The sequence below is a fragment of the Phaenicophaeus curvirostris genome, chromosome 29 (assembly GCF_032191515.1).
Source record: "Phaenicophaeus curvirostris isolate KB17595 chromosome 29, BPBGC_Pcur_1.0, whole genome shotgun sequence".
NCBI lineage: Eukaryota > Metazoa > Chordata > Aves > Cuculiformes > Cuculidae > Phaenicophaeus > Phaenicophaeus curvirostris.
The window spans coordinates 848,774-861,550 of record NC_091420.1 but is presented as its reverse complement, the minus strand read 5'-3'; the positions used below and the strand labels follow the sequence as shown (position 1 = coordinate 861,550).

The 12,777-nt window shown below is 55.1% G+C and overlaps 1 protein-coding gene across 2 annotated transcripts in view; it reads right to left on the bottom strand.

Annotated features, from left to right (window-relative positions):
* The window catches only part of GATAD2B (GATA zinc finger domain containing 2B), a 45,652-nt gene that overhangs the window by 9,268 nt on the left and 23,607 nt on the right, over window positions 1-12,777 (bottom strand). For both annotated transcript variants that reach the window (XM_069878652.1, XM_069878653.1), the window contains exons 2-5: window positions 7,778-8,107; window positions 2,025-2,154; window positions 1,679-1,810; window positions 1,210-1,341 (exon numbers count right to left, since the gene is read on the bottom strand). In XM_069878652.1, coding sequence (XP_069734753.1) covers window positions 1,210-1,341; window positions 1,679-1,810; window positions 2,025-2,154; window positions 7,778-8,106 — 723 coding nt within the window. In that variant the 5' untranslated portion in view covers window position 8,107. The remainder of the gene's footprint in view (window positions 1-1,209; window positions 1,342-1,678; window positions 1,811-2,024; window positions 2,155-7,777; window positions 8,108-12,777) is intronic.

The window sequence follows — 12,777 nt, the reverse complement described above, 5'->3', positions numbered from 1 at the left end:
ATCCCTGGGATGCTGGATTTTCCAATGTACTAACAGATAAATGTATCTGACAGCACAAAGGCCACATCCTGATGCCACAGAGCTCAGGGGAGAGGAACGCTTAGGGAGGGGTGAGATGGTGCCCCAGGGGAACCCAAGCCCCAGGAACGAAATCCCTACTGCTCATTGGCACCAACTTCCCATTCCACACGTGCAGATCGAGCACCCTCCTTCCTCTGAGATCATTTTGTTGGCTTCTTGCTTACCTGGGCGGTGTTAATTAGCTGTGGCATCAGCATCCTTCCAGCGCACAGGCAGAAGGGCAGCCTTGTCACCAGCACCCTGCTCTGCCTACAGCGCCTTCCTGAAGAAGGCAAACACCTCAATTCCCTGTTTTGTTTGCATTTATCTTCACCTCCTTTCCCTGACCACGCTGCACCATACAGACAGTTGCCCAGGGAAGCTGTAGACGCCCCATCCCTGGAGAGGTTCAAGGCCAGGTTGGATGGGCCTTGGGCAGCCCGATCCAGTGGGAGGTGTCCCTGCCCATAGCAGGGGGATTGGAATGAGATGACCTTTAAGGTCGCTTCCAACTCAAATCATTCTATGATTCTGTGATTCTATGAAACGGCAGCTCTGCTGACCTGCCGTTTTCTCCCTGCACTCTCAGAACTCACATCACCAAGCTGCAGACAACTTTCTCAAGGGCCACCACATCAAAATTCAGCTCGTTCCACCTCCCACAGCGCAGCTGAACTAACCTCCTCACCTCCCTGCCGAAGAACGCGTCACATCTGAAGCAGAAGCACCCAGACGCGCATCATGCAAGGGACCAACGGCTGGGGCAGACACAGAGTGCTACGGGGATAATTTTCCAGCTTTCTAACTGGAAGTTGCCTGGCATAAAAGGAGCCTGGCTGAGTGTGAGCCAGCAGTGGCCCAGGTGGCCAGGAAGGCCACCAGCATCCCAACTGTGGTGTAGCCAGCAGAAGCAGGGAGGGGATCGTGCACCTGCACTTGGTGCTGGGGAGGCCACAACTTGAACCCGGGGCCTCTCGCTCCAAGAAAGACCTTGAGGGGCTGGAGCACATCCAGAGAAGGGAACGGAGCTGGGAAGGGGCTGGAGAACAGGGGTTGGAGGAGCAGTGAGGGACCTGGGGCTGTTTAGTCTGGAGAAGAGGAGGCTGAGGGGAGACCTCATCGCAGAAAAGGGGTGTCTGGAAGGCTCACCTGTAATGTCCTTAAGTTCTGAGGCTCAACCCCCTGAGCTCCAGGCCTGGAGGGAAGCTTGGACAGGCCCTGCTGTCCCACATGAGCAGGAGATGGCTGGACGATAGATGCCGCATTCTGGACAACTGGAGTCTATATTGAGAGAAAATGAGAACCAGCATCAGCATGTGGTGCTTGGAAAAGAAATCCATCGACAGGCCCGATGTGGACCAAGCCTCGTTGATGCTACATCAAACACTAATCCTGTGGAAGGGCATGGATTTATCTTCTCAGCACACGAGTGAGGATGGGCTGTAGATCTCCTACAGAGCCACGTCGGTAGGAAATATCACCCAGGAGGACAAACGTGGAGGAAAGGAAGGTCCAAGAGCACAGCAAGGCTTTGTGGTTGCCCACTCAAGGCTCCCCCAAGGCCCAGCCCCTTCCCCTTATCCCACCCAGCCCCAACCAGTGCCACTCAGAGCTTCACCTTCTGCACCACGTTCTCCTTTTGCAGCTGGCTTTGCCTCAGTTTCTTCAGCAACACGAGCCTGGCCTCCTCCAGCCGCAGCTCATCCCGGAGCTGCTTGATCAGCTGCTGTCGCTCCTCTATGCTTTTACCCTACAAAGAGGCAGAGAATCAGTCAAAACTCAGCTGAAACCTGCGCCTTGGTGGTGAAGGAAGCTTTCAGACAACTTGTGCCATGGAAAACGAAGGATGCAGGAGCGGGATTGTTACGCCCAGAAGTTAATGTGCTGCTCAGAACCCCCCTTAGGTCCCAAATCAAAGCAGAAATCCTGGAGCGGCCACCTGGGACAGCAGAGAAATTCCTTACCTTAAACATTTCCAGATTGGCTGCCTTAAGTCTTTCCTCCATCCGGGAGCTGGAACGGGGACTGGATGCCTCATTATCAGAGAGGACAATGATATCTGGCGAAGGGGTTAATCGTCCCCTGTCCTGGTCACTGTGGAACAGAAGGAAGGGAAAAAAAAAGACTGAGCCACAACATGGAGACATGGGCAGCAAACCTAGGAGGGGGACAACCCCCTCTCCACTGCGGATGCGAACCGGAGCTCGGCCCTGCTCTCCATGCCTGCAGAGAGCCGAGGGCTGGGAACGGAGCACCGGCTTCCTCGGAGGAGGGAGAGGACTCCTTCAAAACTGTTTTCTTCGCCAGGGTGAAAGGTGGGTGGGTCGAGCACAAGGTAAGCAAACACGTGATGAAAATGCTATCTGCGAGACAAGCAGTCGGGTGGGAATAATGAACCATACAGAAACCAAACAGGGAGACGAAGACGTAGCCAGGTGCTGAGCCAAGAGGGACTTGGGGAGATCCTCCAGCCTGGGATTATTCCTTCTAAGGAAGATCCTCACAACACTGGAGATGAGAATGGGCCAGGTCCCTCAGTTAATAGAAATGTAAATGCTCCAAGCTTATCTGAACACAAATATGGTTTAAAAGGTGACTCCATAAAGGAAAAAGTGAATAAACAGAATCATAGAATCACAGGATGGTTTGGGTTGGAAGAGACCTCAAACCCATCCAGTCCCACCCCTGCCATGGGCAGGGACACTTCCCACTGCATCAGGGGCTCCAAGCCCCATCCAACCTGGCCTTGAACCCCTCCAGGGATGGGGCAGCCACCCCTGCTCTGGGCTACCTGGGCCAGGGCCTCCCCACCCTCACAGCAAAACATTTCTCCCCAAGATCTCATCTCAATCTCCCCTCTTGCAGCTCAAAACCGTTCCCCTCATCCTCTCCCTGCACACTCTGATCAAGAGCCCCTCCCCAGCTCTCCCGGAGGCCCTTTCAGTGCTGGAGGTTCTAAGGTCTCCCCAGAGCCTTCTCTTCTTCAAATACCCTGTGCAGAATCAACAGACCCAGCAGAACCATGACCTGGACATCAACAAGCAGAAGGAGCAGCAACAGCAACAATCCACAACTGGGAAAAAAAAGCAATGCTGTAATCCAGGAGCATCCAAGGCCCACACCGTTCGTGGTGGCATTGTTCAGAGGAGGAGAAACCAGTAATAGTTCTTTGTTATCACCAATTACACATAACAGTGCTTGGAGAGTCTTGGAAAAATGCTGAGTAGTCCAGCTTGGGGCATGAGCACCACAGCTCCAAAGGCGCCGGGCGCGCTGCCACTGACGCAGATGGACTTATCGCTCTCGGGAAGGTCTTGGCACGAGGTGGCGGTGAGGAGGAGATGCCCAGATTATCTTATCCAAAGTTTCTGAACACCCAGGAGGAAGCACGGAGCCGAATCCCAGCTCCCAGGCTTGGCTGCTCCAAGGGCGGTAGGTCCAGAGCCGGGAGCAGGATGCCGGCTCGCAGCAAGTCACCAGCACACAGGGATTTCAAACAACGCTGAGGAGCTGCCACCTTCTCCAGAGGCTGCGCGTGTGCTGCAAATGCTATTGATCCCAGAGTTCAGTCGCAGAAACACCTCCAGCAGCACAGCTCCAAACCAGCAAAGACACAAGGAGAAGTCGGAACCAGGAAAGCTCTCGGCTGCTCCAAGCAGTGGGTGCATTATTCCAGAACCTCAAGAACCTCCTTCTGGGCCACCACGCACGTCAAGCATCACACAAACATGGCATCTGCTGACCAACAGACATCCTGTTCCCGCGTATCTCCTTCCAGCGCCCCATGGATGCTGCGTGTGGGACCCAAACCAGGCGTTTCCAGCTGCTGCTCCCTCTTCAGAGCGGAGGTGGAGGTTCCTCGAGGTTTGCAGCCCAGGCTGAGTTTGTGGTCTGTCTCAGCAGCGCAGTTGGCAGAGAAGGTCCAATGCCCTATCGAGATAAAGTCATCCCAAGCCCGTCCAGGCAAACCAACCTGTGTCTGAGGAGGAAGAGCTGCTTTTGGATGAGTCTTTAACAGCTCACAAGCAGCCCATGACCCTCCCATGGCATTTTATCCATCTTCTGCGGCAAGCTGCCCAAGACGCCCATCTCCAATCTATCAGTTAGGGCACATCTGTAGACAAAACTGCTCAGAAATAACCATGTCCTCACCAGGAAGCAGGTATCCAAGGTCAACCTGCAGCCACCACGCCCCAAACAGAGTTTCAAACGTTCACCAACCACCGTGGTGACCAAGTGTTGCAGAGGAGGGTCTTTGGTACACCAGGATTACAGGCTGGGAGCAGCCCTGAGGAGAAGGACTTGGGGGTGTGGGTGGATGAGAAGCTCCACATGAGCTGGAGAAGGGTGTTCAAAGCCCAGAAACCACCCATGTCCTGCGCTGCATCCAGAGCCGTGGGACCAGCAGGGAGGGAGGGGATTCTGCCCCTCTGCTCCGCTCTGGGAGACCCACGTGGAGCCCTCTGTCCAGCTCTGGAGTCCTCAGCCCAGGGAGGGCATGGATATGTTGGAGCGAGTCCAGAGGAGATCACAGAGACGATGTGAGGGCTGGAGCACTTCTGCTATGAGGACAGGCTCAGAGAGTTGGGGTTGTTCAGTCTGGAGAAAAGAAGGCTGCAGGGAGACCTTAGAGCAGCTTCCAGTACTGAAAGGGGCTCCAGGAAAGCTGAGGAGGGGCTCTGGATCAGGGAGTGCAGGGACAGGATGAGGAGAAATGGTTTGGAGCTGCAAGAAGGGAGATTGAGATGAGATCTTGGGGAGAAATGTTTTGCTGTGAGGGTGGGGAGGCTCTGGCCCAGGTTGCCCCGAGCAGTGGTGGCTGCCCCATCCCTGGAGGGGTTCAAGGCCAGGTTGGATGGGGCTTGGAGCCCCTGATGCAGTGGGAGGTGTCCCTGCCCGTGGCAGGGGTGGGACTGGATGGGCTGTGAGGTCCCTTCCCACCCAAATCATTCCATGACTGCCTGTTAAAAAGCAAGAAGGCTTTGGCAGTGTGTCCCTTCCCCACCCGTGTCCAGGTTGCTCACGCATATGCCAGAGGCACCAAATCCAAGTCCCATCTTTGCTTCAAGTCTCTGGACCAGCTTCCTTTGAGTAAGAACACCCCAGACTCCGGAACAAAGGGTCTGACTGCCATCAAGCAGTGAGCACAACACCATTTCCTTGCTCCTCTTGCATCCTTGACCACATCTCAGGCACACCCGATGTAACAAAGCACCAGGTTTGGAATCAGGATTTTCCCAAACACGGGCTCTCATTCCAGCTGCTGGTGATTACTTTGCACGAGCATCCAGATAGGTCCAGGCTGGTTTTGTTGTGTTCCGTCAAAGCAAAAAAAGCAAAGCCAGCATCAAACCCAGACAGGGGAAACTGGAGCCATCTGCAAAGGATTGCTGAACGTGTCAGGGTTGTTGTAATTACTTTTGTCAAGGGAAGGGGTAATTCTGCTGGTAAATCCAAAAAATCTACTAGAGGAAGAGCTACACTGATGGGGCAGGAAGGAGAGGACATGGAGCACATTTCCAAGCAAACTCCAGCTTAGTGGACTCAGACCCAGCCTTGTTTCTCCTTCAAGAGACATTTCTGCACTCAGTTATTCCAAAACTCTTATTAAGGCTGATTTCTTTTCACTCACAGTGACTCAAGTGTCCATGTCCGATGCAGACACCAAACTGGATTCCCTGCACCTTGCCCCATATTCAACCAGCCTGGCTGAGCCGTCGCCTCCACAGCACCCGCCACAGAGAAGACATCCCACACGGTAACTCACCCAGAGCCACAGTTATTCCTAATTCTAGGTTATTCCTGGAGTTTGGCACCTCCAGAGCTGAAACCCAGGCTAAGCGAGGCCCATGTTGGTCTCCCACAGGGATTTTGGAAGAATCGCACTTTTTAGAGGTACAAAACTTGTCAATGCAGAAAGAGCAGGACACGTGGAAATGTCAGGCACTGACAAAGGGTGTTGCTCGTACCCAAGGGCTCCCAGCAGTGCAGATAAAACCCTCTGGTACAAAATAACAACATCCCTGCCTGACCACATCCACTTCATCGGATTTTATGGGAGACTGAACCAGTGGCAGAGGTGAGCGGGCAAACTGACTCAGAGAATCACAGAACCATGGAATGGTTTGGGTGGGAAGGGACCTCACAGCCCATCCAGTTCCACCCCTGCCATGAGCACGGACACCTCCCACTGCATCAGGGGCTCCAAACTCCATCCAACCTGGCCTTGAACCCCTCCAGGGATGGGGCAGCCACCCCTGCTCTGGGCAACCTGGGCCAGGGCCTCCCCACCCTCACAGCAAAACATTTCCCCCTAAGATCTCATCTCAATCTCCCCTCTTGCAGCTCCAAACACTTTCTCCTCATCCTCTCCCTGCACTCCCTGATCCAGAGCCCCTTCCCAGCTTTCCTGGAGCCCCTTTCAGCACTGGAAGCTGCTCCAAGGTCTCCCTGCAGCCTTCTCTTCTCCAGGCTGAACAACCCCAACTCTTCCAGCCTGTCCTTGTACAGGAGGTTCTCGAGCCCTTGCATCATCCCCGTGGCCTCCTCTGGACTCGCTCCAACACATCCATGCCCTCCCTGGGCTGGGGACTCCAGAACTGGACACGGGGCTCCAGGTTGGGTCTCCCCAGAGCAGAGCAGAGGGGCAGAATCCCCTCCATCACCAGCTGGTCACACAGCCCAGGGTACCATTTGGCTTTCTGGGCTGCCAGCACACATTGCTGGCTCCTGTCCCATTTTTCATCCACCAGAACACCGCGGGAAGGCCTCAGCACTTCAAACCTACTTAAACCAGGACCCCTCATTCTGCTCCTCACCCTGTTTGCCGACCCTGCACCAGTTCCATATCCTAGTCAAGCCGAAAATCACAATATTTAACGTTTGTTTCCTTCTCTCTCCCCAGAAAGCTGAAAGAGGAACAGAGAGGGATGCAGCACGGCTGTGCAGCACATGGGATGGGCTCTCGCTCCAGTTCTCCTCGCAGAACTAAGCTGCAGAGGTTGGTTGCGGAAATTGTCACTGGAGTCCATTGATGATAAAAATCAGGTGTGTGTGCGCAGCACATACCGGGAGCGTGAGGAATGGCAAAGCTTCTCCTGCAAAAACCATTTACTTTTTCCCTGCAGAAGACAGGGTCAGGTTTAAGAGTGGCTGTCCATGCCCCTTCCACCAGATCCAGCCTCCAGATACACACAGGACTTCTGCCACCACTTTTGTAGGTGCTAATAAAGAGTCCTGGCTGGAGGGGAAGCCCTGCTTCTCCTTCTCCTCCCACTCTCCCTAGGGCTCCTCTTCCTCCTCCTCCTCCTCTTCCTCCTCCTCCTTCTCTCCTCCTCCTTCTCTCCCTCTCTTCTTCCTCCTCCTTCTCTTCCTCCTCCTCCACGTGTGCCAGCAGGTTCTGCTCTGTCAGCCACCCGACGGCTGTAGCTGGTAACGCTCAATGTACGAACGGAGGAGGAAACAACATCCATCTCGTTCTGGGGTGGAAGCAGAAGCAAAACCAATGACAGAATTGTGCTGAACGCCTTCCAGAGAAACTCTGCTGGGAGCGCAGGCTCCGCTCCCCGCTGCTCAGCCAAAGGGATGGCACAGACACCAGGAAAGCTCCCCCAGAGCCCTCAAACGTTGATTTGATTTCTGATCTGGGTTCTCACATCTGGCAGAGCAGATGGGTTAATACCAGGCACGCTACCGACTCCAGACATTTGGCACCTACCTTCTCCGTGCACTCATATCCACCGGCTCGTCGTTAATGTTCTCCTTCCCCGGCCTCCCTGCAGTCCTGCCATCCCCATGGGGCCTGAGGCTCCCATTCAGCTTTTCTTCATAGACTTTCACGCCGTCCTGTTTCACCGGGAGCTCGTGGGGCACCTCGATGCCCGACAGGTCTTTCCTCTTCAGCAGTGCCAGCATCTTCAGGCGCTCCATTGCCTCATGGCCTTCCATTTTCAATCTCTTTGCCAGGACATCATCCCGATCGTCTGCTTGGTCCAAGCTCCGTTTCAAGAGGTTGAGGCGCAGAGCGTCTTCTGTCATTCTGTCCATCCTGCAGGACAGAGGTTGACAGAAAGACACAATTAGCATCACGGCAAACGGGACCTTGGAGCCCAGACTCCAGCCTAGAGGAACATCGACCTCCCACGCACCTGCATGCGGCAACCTGCCCGCACCACTGCCGCACACTCTCAGGCCCGATCCTAAACCAGACAGGCAGGGAGTTTCCCAAGCAGAAGGGAACCGCACGGAACCGATGGGCGAGAGTGCCCCGAAGCCCTTGAGAACGGGGGCACAAACCCTCATTTGGCATTAAAACACCGGCGGCTGCGACCTGACAGGATTTACCAGAAAGGGGAGCCGGGAAACACTCAAGGCACCCGGGGACACCACGAGGGCGGCTGAGCTCCTTCTCATACCACGCGGGCCCAGCTTTAGTTTCTGTAAGGTTCCTTCACAGGCTTCTCAACATGGAATTCTGTGTTTTGAAGGGACCCGAGGCGTGGTCTGAGCCCCTGCCATCAGTGCGAGTGCCACCCTGCACTGAGTTTGGTATCAAGCTTCTGAAACACTGAAAATCACAGAATCCTGGAATGGTTTGGGTTAGAAGGGACCTCAAAGCCCATCAGTCCCACCCTTGCCATGGGCAGGGACACCTCCCACTGCATCAGGGGCTCCAAACCCCATCCAACCTGGCCTTGAACCACTCCAGGGATGGGGCAGCCACCAGGGCCTCCCCACCCTCACACCAAAACATTTCTCCCCAAGATCTCATCTCAATCTCCCATCTTGCAGCTCAAAACCGTTCCCCCCGTCCTCTCCCTGCCCTCCCTGATCCAGACTCCCCCCCCAGCTTTCCCGCAGGCCCCTACAGGAATCTCCTACCACGCAGGTTTTCCTGCTCTTTCCACGCTCTTGGGCGCAGTTGCCCGGTCAGCGGGTGAGGAATGCCTGGCACCTTCTTCTCTGAAGGATGAGGGCGCACTCAAGTATCCCCACCCACGCTTGCTCTCCATCTTCCCCAACCGACCGCCTGCCTCTCCTCCAGGTGCAGAAATGCCCTGTGGCAAACAGATGCTGAGAGATAAGGGGAAGGAGCTGCAAAGCCCATCCCAACCCCATCTCTCTGCTCCCAGGCTGATAAGAAACTAGCTCCAACACAAAAAAAGCCAAGGGAGCTCCACCTGGAAACAAGGAACAACCAGCTTGGGGAGGTCTTTACCTAAGAACGCGCAGAGCAGGGCTGGGGACGCTGACAAACAAGCGGAGAATAAGGCAGAATTAAACGTTGCCGTCTCAAGGACACCGATAGCTTCTTGGGCTCCACACGCCAGCAGCTCACAGGGTAATAAAGTCTGTGCTCTCTGAGCTGAAGGAGGAGGCCACAGCAGCAGAATCACGGCACCTCTGCTTCAGGTGGAGCTCACAGAGCCCTTCCCAAACTTGGCTCCACGTCACTCACGAGATAAAGCTGTGCTGAGCCAAATTTCTGCCAGTGAAATGTTGTTCTGGCTCAGTAATAAATCCCCTATAATTACACATCTCCTGACGTACGGCTGTCACCCAAGTTCAGCTGCAGCATCAGGGAGACCTTGGAGCAGCCTCCCCATACAGAAAGGGGATCCAGGAAAGGTGAGGATGGGCTCCTGATCAGGGAGAGGATGGCAAGGAATGGGTTTGAGCTGAAAGAGGGGAGACTGAGATGAGATCTCAGGGAGAAATGTTTCCCTGTGAGGGTGGGGAGGCCCTGGCCCAGGTTGCCCAGAGAAGCTGTGGCCGCCCCATCCCTGGAGATGTTCAAGGCCAGGCTGGACGGGGCTTGGAGCCCCTGATGCCGTGGGAGATGTCCCTGCCCATGGCAGGGGGTGGGACTGGATGGGTTTTAAGGTCCCTTCTAATTCAAACTATCCCATGATTCTATGATCAGTCTGGTTTCAGGGCTACGAACTGCGCCAGAGAACTTTCCTCCTGAAAACAGGGGTGCAGGCGCAGCAGGCAGCAAGAAAACAAATGCAAATCTGCAACACAAGAGAAACAACATCAGACCGAGCCGCTGGCACAGCCGGATCTCAAAGAGGCTGCCACACTCAGGGTGAGCACCTCAGACTTCTTTCGACTTGACAGTCTCGTCTCTCAGCAGGAAAATGCACGTCTACGGCAGCCAAATATAGCAAGGCAAGCACGGGCAGGCCACGGGAGACGGATGAAACGCGGCTCTCCACGCCCTCCCTAAGAAGTGACCCCAGGTTAAATCGAAGCCGTGAGTGCCGGTGGGTTGTTTAAGACACGACGGGATAGCGAGGAGCCTCACCGCACCCAGCGCTGCGGTCTGGATCCGGCTGCTGGGAAAGCGTCGAGCTCCAATTAACTCAGCCATGAAAGAGCCTCCACGGCTGCTTCCTCCACTCCGTACTCCTGGGAGATGAAAGCAAGCGAGGAGGAGGAGGGAGAAGTCCAGATACCTGGCAGACAAAGGCTGGCGCGCGGGGAGGGAGCACAGGCACTTTCCAAGCAGCCGTCGCTGCCGCGTTGGCTTGAGGACACGTTAAAAAAGCATCCCCGGAGAGTGGTTCCCACCCACGGGGCGGCCGAGCCACCCCGCAGGTTCTTCCCTACTGAGAAGCCGCTTCATCCCTTGGAAACAAGCTCCACCTTGATACCTAAACTGAATATATCACTTCAAAAAAACCCTAAACACCACACCCCGAGTGCAGGAGAGCTGGTGGCGCCTGGACCGATGAGCAATTTCATAGAATCACGGAATGGTTTGGGTCAGGAAGGGGTGTGCTACCCCATCACAGCATCCCAGTGGTTTTCCAGCTGAGCTGGAGCACAAGGAGTTTGCAAACACCGTCTCAAAACCTGGAAGAGGAAAACACTGGGGAGGAAACCAAGGTCTTGCCCAACGAACACGCAGGAAACACCACACCAGGTTCCAGCTCTCCGGATTTCAGCAGCGCATCCATTTGCTGTTGGAGGGGAGGATGGAGCAGAGGGCAAATGCAGCCCCATAGATGGGATCAGGAGGGTTTCAAAACACCTCCCCTTTACTGTAAGTGGCTTCACTCCTGGAAACAAATCAAAAGCGCCGTTATCAGAAACAGGTACCACAACTGTTTAATCCTTTCAAGAGGAGCTTTCCAGGCCGGGTAAGGAGTTGGCGCTCTCAGCCAGATTCAATAAAAACTAAATTAGGCTTTGGATTTTTTCCTGAATGGGGCCCTTCACGCTAACGCTCGGCTGCGAGGAGGGGAAGGGGAGGGGAAACGCTGCAGCTCAGCTGGGAGCCTGGGGACTTTCCAGAGCCCCTCGACTGCAGAACCAGGCAAGGCAGAGAACACTCGGCTTCATCCAAACAGCAGCAGGAAAGGGCAGGAATTCTTTCAAGCACGGGCTATTCCGAAGGTCAGACAGTCGGGAGCTTCAGCGCTGGCCCTGCTCTGTGTCACAGTGACCCAAATGAAGGGCAGAGATTAAATCTCTCGCCAACGAGGACTGTGGAGCATCTCTTTATCAGCAATCCGGGGTTAGAAACTAAGCGAAAGCAGATTTTTCCTTTCTCCCTCTGAATTTCCTGAGAAACTGGCCTCCTTAGCCTCCTTAGTCAGGAGTGGTGGGAGCACATGGGAAACGGATGCACACGGAGCGAGTCACACCTGACGGACGGGAGGCAACGGGCACGCCAGCAGATCCTCCCCAACACGGCATCCAAACCGGACCATCCTGACCCACACCCTGCGGCAAAGCGCTCCCGGGGATCTGGCACAGCCGGGGAGCCGGCTCTCCCTCTCACATCCCTAAGGAATTTCATTTAAAACAGAATAATTGAAACAAAATTCTCCAGTGGTGGCAAAGCCCCAGGGGAAGACAAGAGAGCTACAACACATGTTTTGTTCCTGACTTGATACAGCCTGTAATCATCTCCGGTTGCAGCTCTGTAGGTGAGCAGCTTTCCTGACTGCCCAAAAAAAAACCAGAGTCAGTTTAGAGCCAACATTTCAGAGGCTTCCAGGAGGAGGAGAGGGGATGCCCTGCTCAGCCCCCACCACGCAGGGACGCAGGGCGGCTGGAGCAATGAAGCGTGGCATCGTCAGCGAGACCAGACTGGCTGACACTGGAGGGAAAATGCCTTCTAGGAATCCCAGCCAGACTTCCACAGCCGAGTCGGAGAAGTGCAGCGCCGGGGAGCATCGCCCTCGTGCTCCACTGACTGCAGCTCCCTAGTAGGAACAGATGAGTCGGTGTGCAGACACTCTTCCCAAAGCCTTTGGGTCCCCAAATCCAATGCTCCAGCAGCTCCTGAACATCGCAAGCTCCAAGCCTCCTCCACTGGACGCTGGCCCACGTTGCCCTGGGAAGCGGTGGCTGCCCCATCCCTGGAGGGGTTCAAGGCCAGGCTGGATGGAGTTTGGAGCCCCTGATGCAGTGGGAGGTGTCCCTGCCTATGACAGGGACTGGATGGGCTTTGAATTCCCTTCCAACCCAAACTGTTCCGTGATTCTTTGACTCTATGATTCCATGATTCTCCAGCCCGTCCCCAGTCTGGAAGCACCAGAGCTCTCCTCTCTGCAACCCCTCCGCGTTTCCAGCAGCACCGCTTTCCAGGCTCATCTTCATTTTCGGTTGCAACATCCCCTCAGACGACACCACGTCGTTCTGTGCAGAAAGGCAGCAGCATCGCAGCCCGGTGCCCGTCTGTGCCAACGCTGCCTTCAGCCGGCA